At 39.1% G+C, this 18,787-nt stretch overlaps 3 protein-coding genes across 3 annotated transcripts in view; 1 reads left to right on the top strand and 2 right to left on the bottom strand.

Annotated features, from left to right (window-relative positions):
- Window positions 1-4,654, bottom strand: part of Alkbh1 (alkB homolog 1, histone H2A dioxygenase) — a 50,876-nt gene extending 46,222 nt beyond the window's left edge. The window contains exons 1-2 of the mRNA XM_023701339.1: window positions 4,431-4,654; window positions 1,722-1,830 (exon numbers count right to left, since the gene is read on the bottom strand). Of these exons, the coding sequence (XP_023557107.1) occupies window positions 1,722-1,830; window positions 4,431-4,613 (292 nt within the window). The 5' untranslated portion in view covers window positions 4,614-4,654. The remainder of the gene's footprint in view (window positions 1-1,721; window positions 1,831-4,430) is intronic.
- Window positions 4,655-4,672: 18 nt separating this feature from the next.
- Window positions 4,673-9,845, top strand: Slirp (SRA stem-loop interacting RNA binding protein). The gene is made up of 4 exons (XM_004624718.2): window positions 4,673-4,808; window positions 7,078-7,136; window positions 8,822-8,929; window positions 9,678-9,845. The coding sequence occupies exons 1-4, from the start codon at window positions 4,712-4,714 to the stop codon at window positions 9,747-9,749; spliced, it is 336 nt and encodes a 111-aa protein (XP_004624775.1). The 5' UTR covers window positions 4,673-4,711; the 3' UTR covers window positions 9,750-9,845.
- Window positions 9,787-18,787, bottom strand: part of Snw1 (SNW domain containing 1) — a 55,682-nt gene continuing 46,681 nt past the window's right edge. The window contains exons 11-14 of the mRNA XM_004624717.3: window positions 17,770-17,866; window positions 15,436-15,553; window positions 10,513-10,676; window positions 9,787-10,428 (exon numbers count right to left, since the gene is read on the bottom strand). Of these exons, the coding sequence (XP_004624774.1) occupies window positions 10,233-10,428; window positions 10,513-10,676; window positions 15,436-15,553; window positions 17,770-17,866 (575 nt within the window). The 3' untranslated portion in view covers window positions 9,787-10,232. The remainder of the gene's footprint in view (window positions 10,429-10,512; window positions 10,677-15,435; window positions 15,554-17,769; window positions 17,867-18,787) is intronic.

Below are 18,787 nucleotides of genomic sequence, written 5' to 3'. Positions count from 1 at the left end.
CAGGGGGCGGGGCTGGCTGGCATGTGGTGCTGGGGGATTGAACCGCGGTCCCTGATGCTTTGCCAAGCTTGTTCTAAGTAGGTGCTTCAGACCACTGAGCCATCTCTCCAGCCCAGAAATGTTTTTAAAAGTGTGGAAAAATTTTATAAGAGTGTGGGGCTTATAAAGCCTTAAAAATATAAATACTAAAATAAATATAATATCGCTACTTCGCTAATTTTCACTTATCGCAGGGGTGTGTGGAATGTACCCTCTGTGATAAAACAAGGGACCACTGCAGTTTGAACAAACTGTTAATGGAAGATGGACTATAGCCATAGAAAATCATAGCCTTCCTGGGCATGGTGGTGCATGCCTGTAATCCCAGTACTCACAAGGCTACGGCAGAAGGACTACCATGTGCTGAAGGTCAGCCTGTGCTACACAGCAAGCTCACAGCCAGCCTGGATACATACTCTGTCTCAACAGGTGCTAGAGTTAAAAGCTAAACAACAGTTCCCAAGGAAGAAAAAGTTCATAAAACACTGATGGTGTATGTTTTATATTAACCGAAATGCACAATGAACGATGCTTACATACATATAGCTGTTTCTTTCATGACTTCATATTGAACTAAAGCACATGAAGAAACGTAAGTCATGGCCTGCACCTAGTCTCAGCCACTTGGAAGGCTGCGATTGGAGGACTGCTTGATAATCTTAAGCGTTAGAAACTACTTAGGGCAACACAGTGAGACTATGTCTTAATAACAACAAAACAAGCAAAAAACAAAATAAAGAAATAGGATGGCAGATTTAAGACTATTTGGCAAAATAAGGCATTTCTGTATCTTCTAAATGGCTTATAATAATTAACTTACAATAACCCCATAAGTAATAAAAATGCTAATTAATATTATCCACTCTTATCTCAATTTCTTTACCTATAAAATGACCTAACATCACTAAACTAAATATTTAGGCTATTTGTATCAACTGTAATTTTCTTTTAAAATGTTTAGCTTTTTTTTTTTAAATTTTATTTATTTATGTGGGGGGGCAGCTCAGCCCACCAGAGGGTGGGGTTGGCTGGCATGTGGTGCTGGGGATTAAACCGGGGTCCCTGTGCTTTGTTAAGCTTGTTCTAAGTAGGTGCTTTAGACCACTGAGCCATCTCACCAGCCCTGTTTAGCTTTGATAGTAACAAATTTTATGCTATTTTATGTGCCTGGAGTAATGATTATGAATTATTTATTTTACTTTTCTTTCAGAACCGGGGATTGAACTCAGATCCTCGCATTTGCCAGTCAAGCGCTTATCCTACTGAGCCATCTCCCCGGCCCCTTATTTTATTATTTAAAGCAGTATGTTCAGAGCTAAGGCAGGGAGCCTAGAGTCAATGTCTTTTCCATTTAATTTGTTGTGTTATTTTCTACCCTTGGAGGCAGGCACTGCTATTCTTTTTTTTTGTCTTTTTTTTTTGTGGAACCAGGGATTGAACTCAGGCCCTTGAGCTTGCCAGGGAAGAGCTTATTCCACTGGGCCATCTCCCCATTCCCACTGCTGATTCTTGCTGTAAATTCTAGGGCTAAATAAATGGACATCTTAGCTAAGGCACAATTTAACTATGTGCTTGGGAGTGGAACAGTTACATGTGTTTACTCCTTTGTCTACTTGTCCCCCCCCATTAAATCAGACAAATGACTGTGTGGCTCCATCTTGCCTGAGGTCAGGGGTACTCACCAGGATAGCCTTCAAGCCCATAGGCTTGCCACTTGCTGACTGGCTTAAGTCCTGCTCGATGTGCATTGTGCTCGCTGACAGAGGACACACTCAACTGCGATCTGACCACCTGGAAGGAAGGAAACACAAGTCAAAAGGATAAAGCTATTTTCAGTCAGCCTGTGGAACCTGAACCTCAGAAGACATTTTTGAAGTGAAACTGTGTCATAAGTTGGGGATTTTAGTCTTAGCTCTATCACTTATTCAAAGTGGGAGTTTAATTTTATATTTATTTATTTTTGTGTTTTAGGCAAGGGTCTACAGGGTGTTCAGGGTCTCTCTACTAGACTGGACTCATAGCGATGTGCCTGTTTACAGCCTCCCAAGAGCTGGGATTACAGGCATGTGCCACCACACCCAGTCTCAATTGCCATCTCAGCGTGCCCTGGGGGCAGGGCTGGCATGGCAGGTCTACGGATCTAACCCCAGTCCCTGTGCCTGCTTGCAGGAGCTTTAATCCGCCGAGCTATTTTCAAACTGGGAGTTTTAGATGAGTAATTTAACTCTCTAGAGGTTTAGTTTCTTCATTTATATATTAACAAGTACTAAAAGTTATACAAAGTAAATCATAAGAGGAAAATTAACAAAAAGGTGGTTTGGCTTTCAACACTACTGTTTTTCTTTTCTTTTTTTGAAACAGGGTCTCACTATGCAGTGTAGACCAGCCATGAACTTACTATGTAGTACAGGCTGGCCTTGAACTTGTGGGGATCCTTTTGCCTCAATCTCCAAAGTGCTGGGACTACAGGTACATGACATCAATGCCTGGGAAATACTACTGTTTTCTATGAGACCACACCTTGGTAACAGGCTCATGAAAGGTATTTGGTACACTGGAATGTCCCAAGTCACAGTGCTATTTACTCAGGTTAGTGCACTGTTTCAGAGTGTACTAACTTATACATGGTCAATAGAGCTATAAGAAACAGTAGGCTGGGAAAGATGTTTTACTTTTTTTAGATGAAATGTTGATACTAGCATTTTGCATTTGGTAGTTACTTAGAAATAAAGTATTAGGGCTGATGAGGTTTGTTCTGCAGAACAGAGGCTCTAATGAATGGTTTTTCTCATGGGTTAAGACATCTAACATGCAGTTATTAAGAATGGGGCATTAAAGAAAAAAAAAAAAATCCTTCCATGAATACACTCAGAGGGGCCGGGGAGATGGCTCAGTAAAATAAGTGCTTTCCCGGGAAGCGCAAAGGCCTGAGTTCAATCCCTGATTCCACCAAAAAAACAAAACAAAACAAAAAAAACAAAACAAAAAAAACAAACCCAAAAACACCCAAACAAACAAAACACAAACTTAGACCTTGTTTTTTTTTTTTTTTTTGAGAGGGGCAGGTACTGTGGATTAAACTCAGGACCCTGTGCTTGCCAGGCAGGCACTTAAGCCTGCTAAGATATCTTCCCAGCCCCTGGCTTTTCTTTCTTTCTTTTTTTTAAAAAAATATGTTCAGTACCGGGTCTACAGGGTCTCACTACACAGATTGAATTTGTAGTGATCCTTCCGTTTTCCGCCTCCCAAGTGCTGGGATTACAGGCACGCACCACCACGCCCAGTCTCAAAGGCTGTCTCAGTGTACCCGGCGAAGGTGATAGCCACACCACAGAACCAGGAGCTGTAGTCTGCTGAGCTATCTGGTTGGCCCTTATGGCTTATAAATATACCAAGTGTTGTCTTCTAATAAAACGATGTTTCATCCTGTCAACTACTTCCTGCTACTTTTAAGCTGCTCTGAGCTGGGTAACTGCTGCACACTAAAGCTGTCTGACTCAACACACAGTGGTATTTTTGGGTACCACTGTGTTAGACATGATGTCCCATTCTCAAGTGGCTTATCTTCTAAAAACTATGTACAGTCACTAAACACACATAAATGCAGCTAGGTGAGGTTCTGAAGCCTTCCTCGGTCAAGGCTGCAGTCTTACATACTTTCTAAGTCAAATAAAGTTGCGAAGAAGTTGAGTTCTAGACAAGTACAGCTACATTACAACTTTACAGAGACATACACCTATCCTGTGGAAAGAATGCCTCATCCAGACCTCTGGGGACAACATGAAGGGCCTTTGGATTGCATGTTGTAAAGAACACATTACAGCGATTGTAAAAATAAATAAATAAATAAATAAATAAATAAATAAATGTAACTGCACCACGGCTGTGGTTCGCCCCATGCCACTTTTCCCCTACTGCGGTCCCTTTCTTAATTTTCAGGAGGAAAAGTAGAAGTAACAGGTGTTTGGATTTTACAACCTTTGACATTTACTTTCAATTTGGCGAGATTATTTCAGAATCTTTTAATGACCTTTTACTAAGAAGTATAGAGAAGTCTGGAACTAGTTTTAGGCATAAATGGAATTACGAATGTCGAATCTCTCTCAGTTGTGGGATTAGAGGCTTTTTGTTTGCTTCGAAACTTTACCTGAACGTCTATGCGGACGTTCTACGAGGTATTACACAAGACAAAGTACAACTGCACACGGATAAAGGGAGGAAAAGAACACCGAACTCCTGGGCTTTCGGGCTGAGGTCGCGGCGGGGAACGGCGGCGTGGAGAAACCTCAGCACAGCGCTCCGTCCCGGAGCTGTGACGCCCGCGGGTAGTGCCACCGCGCGCAGGAAGGGGGTCGCCCCGGCGGGGAGGCGCTGCAGCACGTCGTCCGTACCTTTTGGGTCGCAGGGCCCGTGCTGTGGCCTGCTTGGGCCGCCGAGAAGTCGATGACCCCTCCTAGGTCTGCCGTCCCGGGCCGGCTCTGCCGGTAGAAGCGGAAAAGTTTCCGAAAGGCGTCCTCGCCAGGTTCGGTCGCCAGCGTAGCCACAGAAGTCAGAGCCGCCGCCATCTTCCCCATCGCGCCGCCTAGGCCCTCTGACCCGGAAGCAGATTCCCTGGGAGCCGGCAAGTTCTTCCGGGGTCACCGTTCCGGGTCGCCCAGAGTTCAGGTTAAACATGGCTGCCTCCGTCGCGAGGGGAGCCTTGGCTCTGCGTGCGGGTGTTAACCGGCCGGTTGCTTTTGTCAGGAAAATTCCCTGGACTGCGGCGACGAGTGAGTGATGGTGACGTTCGAGGGGCGAAATTCCTGAGTCCAAGCAATCGGCAAAACTGCCGCAGAGGCGTCGCGTGGTGGCAGGATTGGAAGGCTGGATTTGCCCATTAGCGAGCCATTGTGCAGAGATTGGGTTTGTGATGGGCTGTTCGGAAATGCCGCGGTGCTTGTAGGGCACAGGTTTACGGCTCCCTACAATTTAGAGTGATTTGGTGGAAAGGATTATTACTTGCTAATTTTGAGATTTAGGGTCCAAGTGGCAAGATTTTACGTGGGGGCGAGACATAAGGTGATTTCATTTAGTTCAGGATGAGGACCAGCTAGGGGTGTAGTTTAGTGGAAGAGCAGTCGCCTGTCATGTGTAAGGCCCCGAGTTGAGCCCCTTTCCCCATCCCTGGATGAGGGTCTGACCTAAGGAAGTGGAAAAGCATTTAATAGTTTTTCAGCTATTTTAATAGTTGTAGAACGGGCCGGTCAAATAGCTCAGTAGATTAAAGTTTAGGCAGATGTTTTTTAATTTTATTTATTTATTTATTTATTTGCCAAATAAATAAAGTTTAGGCAGAAGTGTTGGCCCTGCCCCCTGGGCGCTGTGAGATGTTGATTGAGACTGGGCGTGGTGGGCCGACCCTGTAATCCCAGCATTTGGAAGGCTGTAAACTAGAGGATCACTACTAGTCCAATGTCCATAGTGAGACCTTGTACTAAATACAAATAGTTGTATAACCTGAGTAACTGAAGCTATGGAAAAGAGGCTCACAACTGTACCTCAATTTATCAAAAAAAAAAAAATAGGCAATAATATCTACCTACTTTGTAGGGCTGAGGAGCATAGTAGACAAGTTTATGCATAAATGTGTTAGATTTGTGCCAGTGTGAGCACTCAGTGAATGCTAATTATTTTCATGATCATTAAATGGAAGCTCATGGCAGAGACCTAGTTTGGAGATAGTGTTGGAGTAATTCTGTAGTCTTTTACCAACTTTTCGTCATTTGGGGTTTTGCGTTTGCTTATTACAATTTAAAAACCTATGGTCACTTTTTGGAGTTAGGTAAAGATCACTTCCTATTTCATACTTAAGGTTTCAGAGATTTCAGTCTGTCGTTGCTTGGCCCTGTTGCTTTGGACCTGTTGTAGCATAATGGTGGTGGGGCTGCATGAAGAAGCAGAAAGAGATAGACAAGGCCCACCACTTAAGGGTTCTACCACCTCCCAGTAACACCAGACTTTTACTTAGCCAGTGTTGTTATTCTGTAACACGCTGTAGATATAGTAGTTTCTATACAGTTTAGAGTATAGTGGTGGGTGGGACTTAAAACCAATACATGTACGTAATTTAGAATGAAGTTCAGATGAAATAGGAAATGCAAGACGAGTGATAGAAAAAATGTAAACCAGCAAACTACAGCTGTAGTTCAGAACGAAAGAGATGATGTAATTTTTTTTTTTTTTTTTTATCTTTAGGATTATATACTCTAACCTTTATTGTAGTATAGAATTGTAAACAGATCTCATAGGTGTGGTCCATTCTTATATTGTTGTAGAAGCCCAATAAAGGAATATTCAGTAAATGTATTTGGCTTCAGTGTGGAAGGATAGTTACTATTTAGGTAGAAAGGAAGACTTACACATCAAAAAAACCAACATGTGCAAAGTTGGGATCGCACATGGTAGGATACAGAAAATTCATTGCGCTATACTGGAGAGTAACCATGGGCTGGCAGGAAATAAGGATGAAAGGGTAAGTGGGATTAACTCCAGACATTCCCCCACCCCCAATGGGGGATTGAACTCAGGCCCTTGCACTTGACAGGCAAGCGTTTATTCTACTGAGCTATCTCCCTAGCCCCTCAACACATTTTAGAGCATCAACTGTCTAAGTGCAAATTTAGGAAAGCCTAGAAAGTTGAGGTGTTCTTTGGAAATCTTCAGTTAATTGGCAATTACCTGGATTGTCTTGGTGATTTTGTATGATCTACTGACAAGGTTTTTAATGCGCACACTTAACAATACCTGGTATAATGAAAACGCTCAGCAGTTGCTGAGTATGGAGACTGTAGCCATTACAGCAGTTCATTTGCCTATGTCCTTATCCCCACAAAGCGTATTGCAGCAATATAGTCATTCCTGCTACTGCTTGCTGAATCATAAGGTTAAGGGAATGCAAAGTAATTTCTGTCCCCAAAAAATCTGGGGACTCTAGGACCCTGATAGTTGCTAAAACAAAATATATTAACTACCTTTAATGTATTGTCTCTCCTCCTACAGATGAGCTGAAAGAATACTTTGCTCAGTTTGGCCATGTACGAAAGTGCATTGTACCTTTTGTAAGTATTAAAAAAACTATTGGTGTAGTGCAGTGATAGAGCACTTGCCTACCATGTGTGGTGAGGCCCTAGGTTAGATCCCCAGTACTACAAAAAAAAAAATCTTCTAATTGATTTGTTTAAAAAATCAAAGCATATCAGCTTGTCAAATGAAGCTATTAAAGTCTGATAAAATTATGAATAAAACATAAGTTTATAGGTTTTCATGTTAGTTTAAAAACGGTTTTTGGGTGCGGGGTGGGGAGATAACTAAGCAGGCATAAATGCCTGCCTGGCAAGCACAAGGTCCTGAGTTTGATCTCTGTACTGGAAAAAAAGAAAAAAAAATTTTTTTGAAACAGGATCTTACTGTGTAGTTATGGCTGGTCTTAAACTCACTCAGAGGTAATCACCATGTCTCAGCCTCCTGAGTGCTGGGACTATAGGCAAGAACCACCACAGCTGGCAAAATCTGAATTTTTTGGAGGTATTTGGGGGTTTTTTTTGTACTAGGAATGGAATTCAGAACCTTTCTCTTGCTAGGCAGGTGCTTGTGCTTTTGAGCTATTCTTCAAATTAAACAAGTTTTTTCATGGTGGTCATCTAAAAGTGAAAATGAAATGCTTTAGGACCTGAAAAGATCTTAATATTTGTTGTTAAAAATAAAAATGTAAGGACTGGGGAGTTAGCTCAGTGGCATAAGTTCCTGCCTGGAAAACTAAAAATGTAATATATTAATTTCAAGTTAATTTACTAAATTTGGAAATCATGTCTATAATTTTATTTATATATTTTTCACATTCAATTATTCTTTTACTTATTTATTGGTGGGACCGGGTATTGAACTCAGGCCCTTACGCTTGCCAGGGATGTCTATAATTTTAGAAATATATAAATTCCTTTTTGGGATAGGGTCTCTCCATGTAGTTCAGGCTACCCTTAAATTCATCGTAGTCTTTGTGCCTCAGGACTACTCCCACCACACATGGCTGTATTTACTGTGTAAATAGTAACACAACTTTAATACCTGTGGAAATGATTACATGGAGGTATTTATCTTATTGGTACACTGGAAATTTCATGTGTTCTAGGTTAATTGTAACCTTAAGTCTAAACTGAGCAGTATCTAAAATAGTGTTTTTGAAGGTGTAACTTTGTAATGAGACTTAGAGGACGACCAGGAGTTCATCTTCATTAAATAGGCATGCCAGTATGTTTTTTATTGGAATGCTGTAGGGCAGGGCAAGGTGTTTTCTTAAGACATTAGAATGTCTTATGTGACTCACAGGTTGAATAAGCACTTTGAACAAGTAGCAAGTGTTTAACCAGAAGTTTGGAACCATGTAAAGTAGAATTTCTTGTCCACTTTTTATTAGTAACATGTAATGGTAAAAGTATAGGTGATGACATTGGTCTCAGAAGTGACTAGGTATAACTAGGTCAAGGCTTTTCAAATTGCTAGGAATTAGAAAGTTATAAACAAATGTCAGTGACCACAATTTATTCCTTGATTACTATTAGTGTGGTTTGATCTCGATTGTGGAAGTTATTAACATGCAATGTAAACTTTGTTCACTAAATATGTACTTTAAGTGAGGGTTACTGACATGTCTGCAATAGTTTTAGCAAAGTTGGTAGTTTGATTTGGAGCTTATGTAAACTGCCTTAAGTTCATGATTGTTTCCCTTTATATTTTGTATTTTTAGAACAGAGAGACTGGCTTTCATAGAGGTTTGGGTTGGGTTCAGTTTTCTTCAGAAGAAGAGCTGCAGAATGCAATCCAACATGAAAATCACATAATTGATGGAGTGAAAGTAAGTCTGTTTCCAAATTTTATCACTTTCCATGTACCAAATAGGTCAGAGTTAATGAAATGACAGGGACAAAAACTTATGCCTGACAAGTTTAATACTTGTCACTACCACCACCAATCTTTAACACACAGTAAAGAAACTTGGAGGCTCAGGCAGAAGCATCAAGCCAGGATGGCATACACAGTGGGTTCGAGGCTCACATTATCTCGTTCCAGATTGACCTAGAATTTTTAATCAAAGTTCAAGGATAACCCATTACTATTGTGGACTGCTGGACTGTGTTGGATTGTTTTGCTGAATTTATGCACCTATAGTATTTAGATGCCAATGGAATACCCATCTATTGACAGGACTAAACAAAAAAAGGATACAAAGGAAGGACCATTTTGTATCTGTACATACAGAATAGTTAGGATAAATATACAGCTACTTTCGCTTAATTCAATGAGAAGATTTGTACTAAATAGTGTTTGGACCAGGATATCCTGTGTGCATCTTATACTATGGAGAAGCACTAAGATAACAATGTATAATGTATAAATTATTGAAACTGTCCTATTACTCAGTTTTGAAACTGTCTCATTGCTGTTTCTCAATAAAATAAAAAGAAAAAACAAAGTTCAAGGAGCCTTAAGAGCAAAAAACTACTAAAAACTGCTTGTGTAATTGGTGCTGAATCTTGATTTTTCTTTTAATATTTTTGTGACCATTGCTTTTCCTTATAGTACCTTTTTTTTTTTTATTTAAGGTCCATGTTCAGGTTCGAAGACCAAAGAATTTGCAAGGGGATCAAACATCTGATGAAGAGAAAGATTTCTGAGATGATTATTACCCATTAAATAAACACAAAACATAATTTTGTCTAAATGCTTTTATTTAAAACAAGTAGTTGCAGTAAGCAAGATCTTACTTTCCCCACTCCAAAGAAAAACAGGACAACAGACTTCATTTGATAGTTTCCAATAATGTGAATTGTGGTTGGGGTAACATTTATATGCAATTGTTCTTACACAAAATATTACCCCAGACTACTTGTGTCACACAAAAAGAAGTGGTCTCAATTCCGTGTGTGGGGTAGCATGTTCTCTAGGTGCTGAAAAGGTGGGAGAAGCACAAACACAACCCACTCTTTTAAAAAACTAAATTCAAAGTAGAATTTTCAATTCCCCCATCTCCTGTAATAAAAAGTAGTGCTGGGATCTAGCACCCAGATTTGGTTTTGTCCTGATCATTTACAAAGAGTCCCCCTATGACTTGCATCATTAGGGTTATGAGTAATAGTTCACTTTGAAGACAGCTGGATTTATTCTTTCCTCCTCTTCTTGCCTTCATGCTCATGTTCCTTGGGGCGGCTGCTATCTGAGGGTCTTTTAGAGCCACCATGCTGTTTGGCTTCTTCCAAAAATTTGTCCAGACCAAAAGGATCTTCTTCAAACTGAACAGGTCCTTCTCGGCCTCTCTTACGGTCAGAACCAGAAAATTCCTTGTCAGGAACAAATCTAGGAAACAAGAGAAAGGACTATGAAACAGCTTTGTTTTACTGGTATAAAATAAAGCACTGAAACTGAACTGTGCCTTGGTACCTGTTCGTTTTTATTCTGGCTTCTAGGTCATCACCGTACATATCCTTGTCCAGATTTTTACTGGGCCTATAAATACTTTGGGCCATATCTTTACCACCTCTCCAGGCTTGATCATAAACATTGTAAATTTCATCTTCTCCACCAGCAAATCCACTGTCCATACCCTGTGGGAAAATGAATGACATGAAATTAAATACAATACATACAGACTTTTTTTTTTTTTGGAACCAGGGATTGAACTCGGATCCTTGAGTTTGCCAGTCAAGCGCTTATCCTACTGAGCCATCTCCCCGGCCCCCATATAGACTATTAAAAGTGGAATTTGGTTCTTCACATGAAAAATATGCACTTGCTCATTTATTTATTTTAACACTGTATTTTTTTTTTTTCTTTATTCGTGTGTGTGTGGCCAGCTCAGCCCACCAGGGGGTGGGCTGGTTGGCATGTGGTGGCTGGGGGATTGAACCGTAGTCCCTGGGCTTTACTAAGCTTGTTCTAAGTAGGCGCTTTAGACCACTGAGCCATCTCACCAGCCCCGGCTCATTTATAATATAGTTCACATCTTCAAAGATCAACTACAAATTTTAGGGAGGTCATCATTAAAAACTTCTCAAATGTAACATAAGCTTAATGTTTGGCTTTTTTTTTTTACCCACACCCATGACTCAAGGTATTCATTTAAAAAATTGGAGTACTTTAACAAATTAATCATTAAAATTGAGGGATCTATTATGTTTCTTGACAATTTCAATTTTTATGGGCAGTGGCAAGAAGAGCCAAATATCCTTTAACAATCTACAATATCAATCTTAGAGCACAAGGCAATAAGGTTCACAGTGAAAATCTATGTAGATTGTCAGGTGATCTGCAAATGATGATTTAACTTCCTCACCTATTCTTACTCCTTTTTTTTTTTTCTTTTGTCTAATGCTCTGGCTAAAGTTCCCAGAATGAAGGGGCTGGGGAGATAGCACAGTAGAGTAAGTGCTTGCCTGGCAAGCTCAAGGGCCTGAGTTCAAGCCCCAGTTCCAATAATAGTTTCCAGAATTAAATTGAATATGAGTGGAGACAGCTCAAGGGCCTAAGTTCAATCCCTAGTTCCAATAATAATAGTTTCCAGAATTAAATTGAATATGAGTGGAGCAGTGGATATCCTTGTCTAGTTTAGATTTTACCGTTAAAGCTTTCATTTTCCATTTAGTATGATGGCTGTAGGTTTGTCATAGATGGCTTTCATCAGATTGAGATAAAGAGCATACATTCCAATTTTCTGTACAGTTTTTTTTTTTTATCATGAATGGATGCTAGACTTTGTCAAAACCTTTTTTGCATCTATTGAGATGATCATTATGACTTTTGTCCTTAGTTCTCTTAATATGGTGCATTGTATTTATAGACTTACACATGTTGAACCCTACATTCCCGGGATGAATCCCACTTGCTCATGAAGTATAACTGTCTTGATTTGCATCATACTGTTTGCCATTATTGAGGATTTTTGCATTTATGTTTCTTAGGGAGGAGACTGGCCTGTAATTCTCTTAGTTGGGTCCTTCTCTGGTTTTGGTTATCAGGGAAATGCTTGCTTCCAAAATGAATTTGGGAGTACTGCTTCTCTTTCAATTTCATAAAAGAGCTTGAGAAATAGTGGTATTATGTATTTAAATTTCTTGTAGAATTCAGCAGTGAATCCACCAGGGCCTGCATTTTTTTTGCTGGCAGGTTTTGAATTACATCTTCCACTTCATTGATAGTGGTTTATCTAGGATTTTTATATCTTGATTCGGCTGTGCTAATTCATATGTATTTGAGATTCTATTTCTTCTGTATTTTCTACTTTATAAGAATGTAAGTTTTCAAAGTATGTAGATGATCTTTTGGATTTCTACAGGGGCCACTGTGATTTCAGTCTTTTTTAATTGTGTGGATCTGAGTCCTCTTTTTTGATAAAATTGTATAAGGGTTTGTCAATTTAATCTTTCAAAGAACCAACTCTGATACACTGATGCTTTGTATTGCTTTTTAAGTCTCCAAAGCATTAATTTTTGCTCTGATCTTTATAGTTTCTTCCCTTGAACAAGCTTTTGGCTCAGCCTGTTTTCTTTCTCAAAGTTTGAGGTTCAATATTAAGTTATGTATTTGCATTTGCTGTTTTCCTGATATAGGTATTTACTGCTATAAATTTCCCTCTTAGCACTGCTTTCATTGTGTCCCATAAGTTCTGGTATGTTGTATTGTCCTTATTTTTTTAAAATTTTTTTTAGTGAAACTGGGGATTGAATTCAGGCTCTTACGCTTGCCAGGGAAGCACTTATTCCACTGAGCCATCTCCCCGGCCCCTGTCATTATTTAACTGTAGAAACTGTTCAGTTTCTTTCTGTAATTTTATCTGTGACTCACTCATGGTTCAGGAGGGTGCTATTTAATTTCCATATGTTTATGCAGTTCTTATGGTTTCTTTTGCTATTGATTTCCAATTTCATCGCACTATGGTCTGATATGTATTAAAATGAAATGCTTAAAATTTTTACATGCTATGTTTATAAATAAAGTATTTCACAAAAACCTCCTGTAGTAGTTTCTATCTAAGACGTTCCCTGAAAGCCTCATGCTCTCATAGGTGGGGCTTCTGCGAGTTGACTGGATTATGGGGATGTGGTACTTAGCAGTATATTGGTCCACTGATGAGTTTATAGCTACATGTGAGGTTGGGAGGAGGTAGGGTACTGGGGCCAGTTTAGAAAGGCATATACTTCTCCTTCCTCTTTTAATTGCTCTCTTTGCTACCTGCCACATCATGAGTTCTCCTTTGCCATGGTCCTCTGCCACCTTGCCTTGGGGCCAATTTAGTACGGACTGAAACCCTTACAAACAGTAGAAATAAACTTTTTCTTCTTAGATGTGACTGTCAGGTATGGAGTCTTGGCAATGAGAAAACGTGTAAATAACTGGATTGCGGAGGCATTACACTCATCAGTGGCTTAGTCCATTAATGAATTCGTAGCTGTCCTGGTATTATGGAGATGGGGCCTGGTTACAGGCCAGTTACTGGGGGCATGGACCTAGAAAGGTACTATCTTCCCCGTTGGCTCTTGTCGTTTTTCTGCTTCCAGGCTGTTATGAGCCGAGTACCTTTCCTTCCATCATGCCCCTTTGCCATCTTATTTCTTCTGTCTCGTGGCCAGCTGACCATGGACCAAAAAAACCATGAGCAAAATGAACTTTTTCTAAATAAGTTTTGGGTATTGGGTAATTGACTAAAATAAGGTAACTTTTAAATGTTTTAAATTTCTTTTTTTTTTTGGCGGAACCGGGGATTGAACTCAGGGCTTGCACTTGCCAGGGAAGTGCTTATTCCACTGAGCCATCTCCCCAGCCCCTTAAATTTCTAACAGATTAAAAATAAAAAAAATATTCACTTATGTGGAACTTTCAACCCTAATTTTATTTGTTAAGGCTGATAAACCACCACTGGGGTCAAAACATTCAAGTGTGAATCATAATTTCATCAGTTACTGAATGTCTCATTTTGACTACATAGTTTTAAGGGTTGAGATAATATAAAACTTAGGATACCAGGAATATAAAAAGCAATTAATAAATTTCTTAGGGCATATTAAAATTATATTTTCAAATCTTCTAAAACTCTCCAAGTTATAATTAATTTTCCCCTTCTATCACAGTACAATTGACACCTATATTCCTTGTCTTTATATATACCCTGTCTTTATATATTTATGTTTTGATGGCAAAGTTGGATTCATTTTCGATCTACTTCCTTATATATCTTTTTTTAAAAAAATATTTATTTATTTATTTATTTATTTATTTATTTATTTATTTGTGTGTGTGGCCAGCTCAGCCCACCAGGGGGCGGGGCTGGCTGGCATGTGGTGCTGGGGGATTGAACCGCAGTCCCTTGTGCTTTGCTGAGCTTGTTCTAAGTAGGTGCTTTAGACCACTGAGCCATCTCACCAGCCCTTCCTTATATATCTTAATCAACATTAGGTTTATGAAAATGTGTTCTAGCTGGTTAATAATAAGCAGTACTAAAGGGTTGGCCAAATAGCTCAGCAGATTAAAGTGTCTTGGATTTGATCGCCAGATCTGCTGTGCCGGCCCCGCCCCCAGGGCACGCTGAGATGGCAACTGAGACTGGGTGTGGTGGCACACACCTGTAATCCCAGCTCTTGAGAGGCTGAAAACAGGAGAATCAAAAGTCTGATCTAATAGTGAGACCCTGAACACCCTGTAGACCCTTCCCTAAAATACAAAAAAAAACAACAAAAAGAACCAGTAGTAGACATCAGATTTTCTGACACTTAGCTAGGTAATTTTAAGGCTTCATTTTTTAAAAATTTCATGTTGATATGTCTCTATGACATTAAAAACCCATCCAGCCAAGTATGGGGTTGCCTGAATGTAATATTAGCATTCTGGGAGGTTGAGACAGGAGAATCCCAAATTCCAGCACAGCCAGGACAATTTAATGAGACCCTATATCAAAGTGAAAAATAAAAAGGATTGGGGATGTAACTCAGTACAAAAAATCTGGATTTGATCCTCAGTAATGCCATACTTCCCAAAGATGACTATCACCAAAATAACTCAACAGTAGGTATTTTTTTGGGTAGACTCTATTTTAGAAACAAAATGTAGATATACCAGAACCAAGTTTTATCACCTGCCTTTTTTCATTTTCTACCAGTACTTCAAATTGTACCTAACTCTTAAGAGGTTATAGTCAGAAGTGTTTCATCTTATCTTTTAATTAACAACATACAACTTACATTTTTTCCCCCTCATCATCATACTAGCATACGTTTTGCATACTAGCATACCCAAACCTGTAATTTTTCTTTTCTCTGAGGATTAGGTATTCATACCAAAATACAAGATAGGCAGTTTCTAGACTTCCTTTACCTTTGATTGGTTGAAGAGCCTTTGGTCATATTGAACTTCATTTGAAGTCCGAGGATTGGGCACACCAAGAGCAATGACTTCGCTGATATCTCGATTTTCATTTCTCTGCAGTTTTGACCTATTTGAAATATGTTATCATTAACTGAACACTTTTTGCAGACAAGCTGAACACTCAATTTAAATACAACCAATCTTAGAAGTAAAGGAAATGAGTATGTCATGTTTATGTCTTCTGAACATACATTCCTAGATAATACATAATCAGGTTGACAGCCCTTACAGCATTTCAGATACCTAACTCGGGGGAGGGAGGGGAGGCAAGGGCCAGTAAAAAGATGTCTGTACATGTACCAACTCCCTACAATGATTGTAATAATTACATACTGCAACATGTACTAATAAAATTTTTAAAAATAAGATTAAAAAAGATACATGATGAGAGGAGACATGTCCACAATAAGGACTTTCTACTAGCTAAAATGAACAGCCGAAAGACTAGTTCTTGATACAAAATTCTTGAATGTAAGCAATTCCCTGACAAGTATGCAAAGATACAAAATTGCTACTCTATTTGTAATTAAATGAGAGTTCAATTGGGAGAGGGAAGGGGATACAGAACAATGCATTACATGAATTATCTTCAATAACTACATTTAGAATTTCATCCTAGTAAATTTTGAATAAAGCATGTAGATGACTAAATTCCTCTATGAAAATTCTGACACTCATTACATCCTCTGCTTTTTTGGTATTTATGTATTCCAGATCCCAGTGAAGTCATAGTAACCGTCATCACTTACTTTACTAGAAACACAGATTTTACAATGGTTTTCATAGACAATCTGATTTTATCCAATCATAAGTTGAAAACTTTGCTGTGTAACCAATTCTCACAGTCAGTTTACTGGTTTTTAAGGACCCAATATATATAGTCATTTTGACTTTTACAATTTAGAAAATTCCAACCAACAGCACCATTAACTGAATACTTTCGTGTTTCATTTCCTTTCTTCTGTATTTCTGACTTATCCACAACTCTAAATTCAGATTCTGTGTTTCTCCAGGACTATATTTTATCCAGTGAGATGAAATATGCCAGTTAATAGACTACTTGAGAAAAGATTGTGTCAACTCTAAACATGATCAGAGTATGGGAAAACTGCATTTGGAAAGAAAATATTTTACTTTATATTTACCTTCAGCACTTACTGAGAATTCCAACTTTGTATTTAGTACTTCCTCAACTTTTTAGCAATGACAGACCTGTGACTTGGGTATACCACAGACTTCTCCAATTTCTATTTCATGTCCTCAATAAATGCATTTGTTTTACACCATTTTGTACTTATTAAGAACACCTTATAGCTGGGTGTGGTGGCGCATGCCTGTAATCCCAACATTTGAGAGGCAGAGGCAAGAGGGTCATTGTAAGTTCAAGACCAGTCTGGGCTGCAAACTGAGCTCAAAGCCAGCCTGAACTGCATAACGAGACTCTTAAAACTCTCTGAACACAAAACAAAAAAAGATTTCCATCTAAATTTTTCGAAAGTATTTTATATGATAGTTCTACCTTTCTAAATTATAAATTAAGATGCTCATGTAAAGGAATTGATTTTTACTTCTATGAAAACCTACTCTTTTCAACTGTACTGGGGCCAGGGAGATGGCTCAGTAGAATAAGCGCTTCCTTAACAAGCGCAAGGGCCTGAGTTCAATCCCTGGTTCTGCCAAAAAAAAAAAAACACCCCGAAACCAACTGTACTGAGCATAGTATTCTAGGGATACATACATATGAAAGGATGTTGATAAAGGCATGACAGCTTACTTCTCATGCAGTGGCATAGGCACAAATTCAATTTGTCTCACTATCTGAAGTAGAAAAATAGATCAAAACAGTCTCATTCATTATTTCTGTATCTAAATATGATCTAAACAATCAATTCGGGGCTGGTGAGATGGCTCAGTGGTCTAAAGCACCTACTTAGAACAAGCTTAGCAAAGCACAGGGACCGCGGTTCAATCCCCCAGCACCACATGCCAGCCAGCCCCGCCCCTGGTGGGCTGAGCTGGTCACACACACACAAACAACAATCAATTCTACAGCTTAACTTTCTCAATTCTATCTGATCCTTTACAGTGAGAGAAGTAAAGATTACTTCTAGGGATAGTAAGTTCTGCTAATACAAAGTAAGTGCAAAAAAATGAAGGGCAATTTATTAAGGTATCATACTAAAAAAGCAAACAAAAATAGCAAACCTGATCTTAGTGGACTAAAACTCTTCTCCAAAAGATATAAAAAGGCCACTCCTCATGATTTATATTTATAGCACTTACCTCTTATCAGGAGCTGCCCTGGAAAGATTCCGATCATGCTGTCTCTCTTTGCGCCTGTCATGCCGGATTTCATCTCTCTCACGTGCCTCCCCATCCTCTGTGTGCACACAGTGGAAAATCGTTTGATTACTGTATTATCCATTAATATTTGAAATAAGAGAATATTCTTTTACCTTAGATAGAAAATTCCACGTATTTGTAGTCACAGTCAGCCTTATTTGCAATCAACTTAAGTCTAACATAGTACTAGTTTAATTTTTTAAAGTGAATTCTAGAATCATGCATACAGCTGAATATCAGTACTGCTATCTTCAACTTAACTCTGAAATGCATCAAAGTAGTAAACTGGAATGATGGACACAAATAGGGGTATATATATGATGAGCAAATTTTGTTAACTGTTTCAAAATTAACTAAAATCTAGTTGGGGAATAATGGCGTTCATTCTAAAATGCTTTCCATTTTTCTATGTGCTTGAAATTTTCCTAACATGAAAGAAAAAAGAAATGTGCATAAATTTCCCTTTGCACAAGAATCTTTTGCTTATAGTCTACAGGGGTGGTTGTATCTTGACCTCAAATGCATTTATGTCTATCTTCATTTTCTATCCTCACCAGTCTGTACGGATACACCATAGTTAACATGAACTTTAGAGCTGGCCTGTCTGGATCTGAATCTTGGTCTTTCATGAAAAATTAGCAGAATGACCTTGTACCTCTGTGACTCTTTTCTCCTCTGTAAAGCAGTGACAATAATAATTGGAGGGGCTGGAAAGGTAGCTCAGCAGTCTAAGCACCTGCCCGGCAAGTGCAAGAACCTGGGTTTGATCCCTAGAACCGCACGCTGTTCTCGTCCTGGAGCCCTTGGCATGCCACACTGGCCACTGAAACCAGGTATGGTGGTGCATGCCTATAATCCCAGTGATGGGGAGGCTGAAACAGGAGGATCACTATGAGTTTGAGCTGTGTAGTGAGACCATGTACCAAGTAAAAGAATTGATTTAAAAAAAAATTTTTTT

This window comes from Octodon degus, unplaced genomic scaffold (genome assembly GCF_000260255.1).
Source record: "Octodon degus isolate 3935 unplaced genomic scaffold, OctDeg1.0 scaffold00007, whole genome shotgun sequence".
In the NCBI taxonomy this organism is placed as follows: Eukaryota; Metazoa; Chordata; class Mammalia; order Rodentia; family Octodontidae; genus Octodon; species Octodon degus.
Note: the sequence above shows the minus strand (reverse complement) of the source record. Positions and strands in the feature narration are given on the sequence as shown.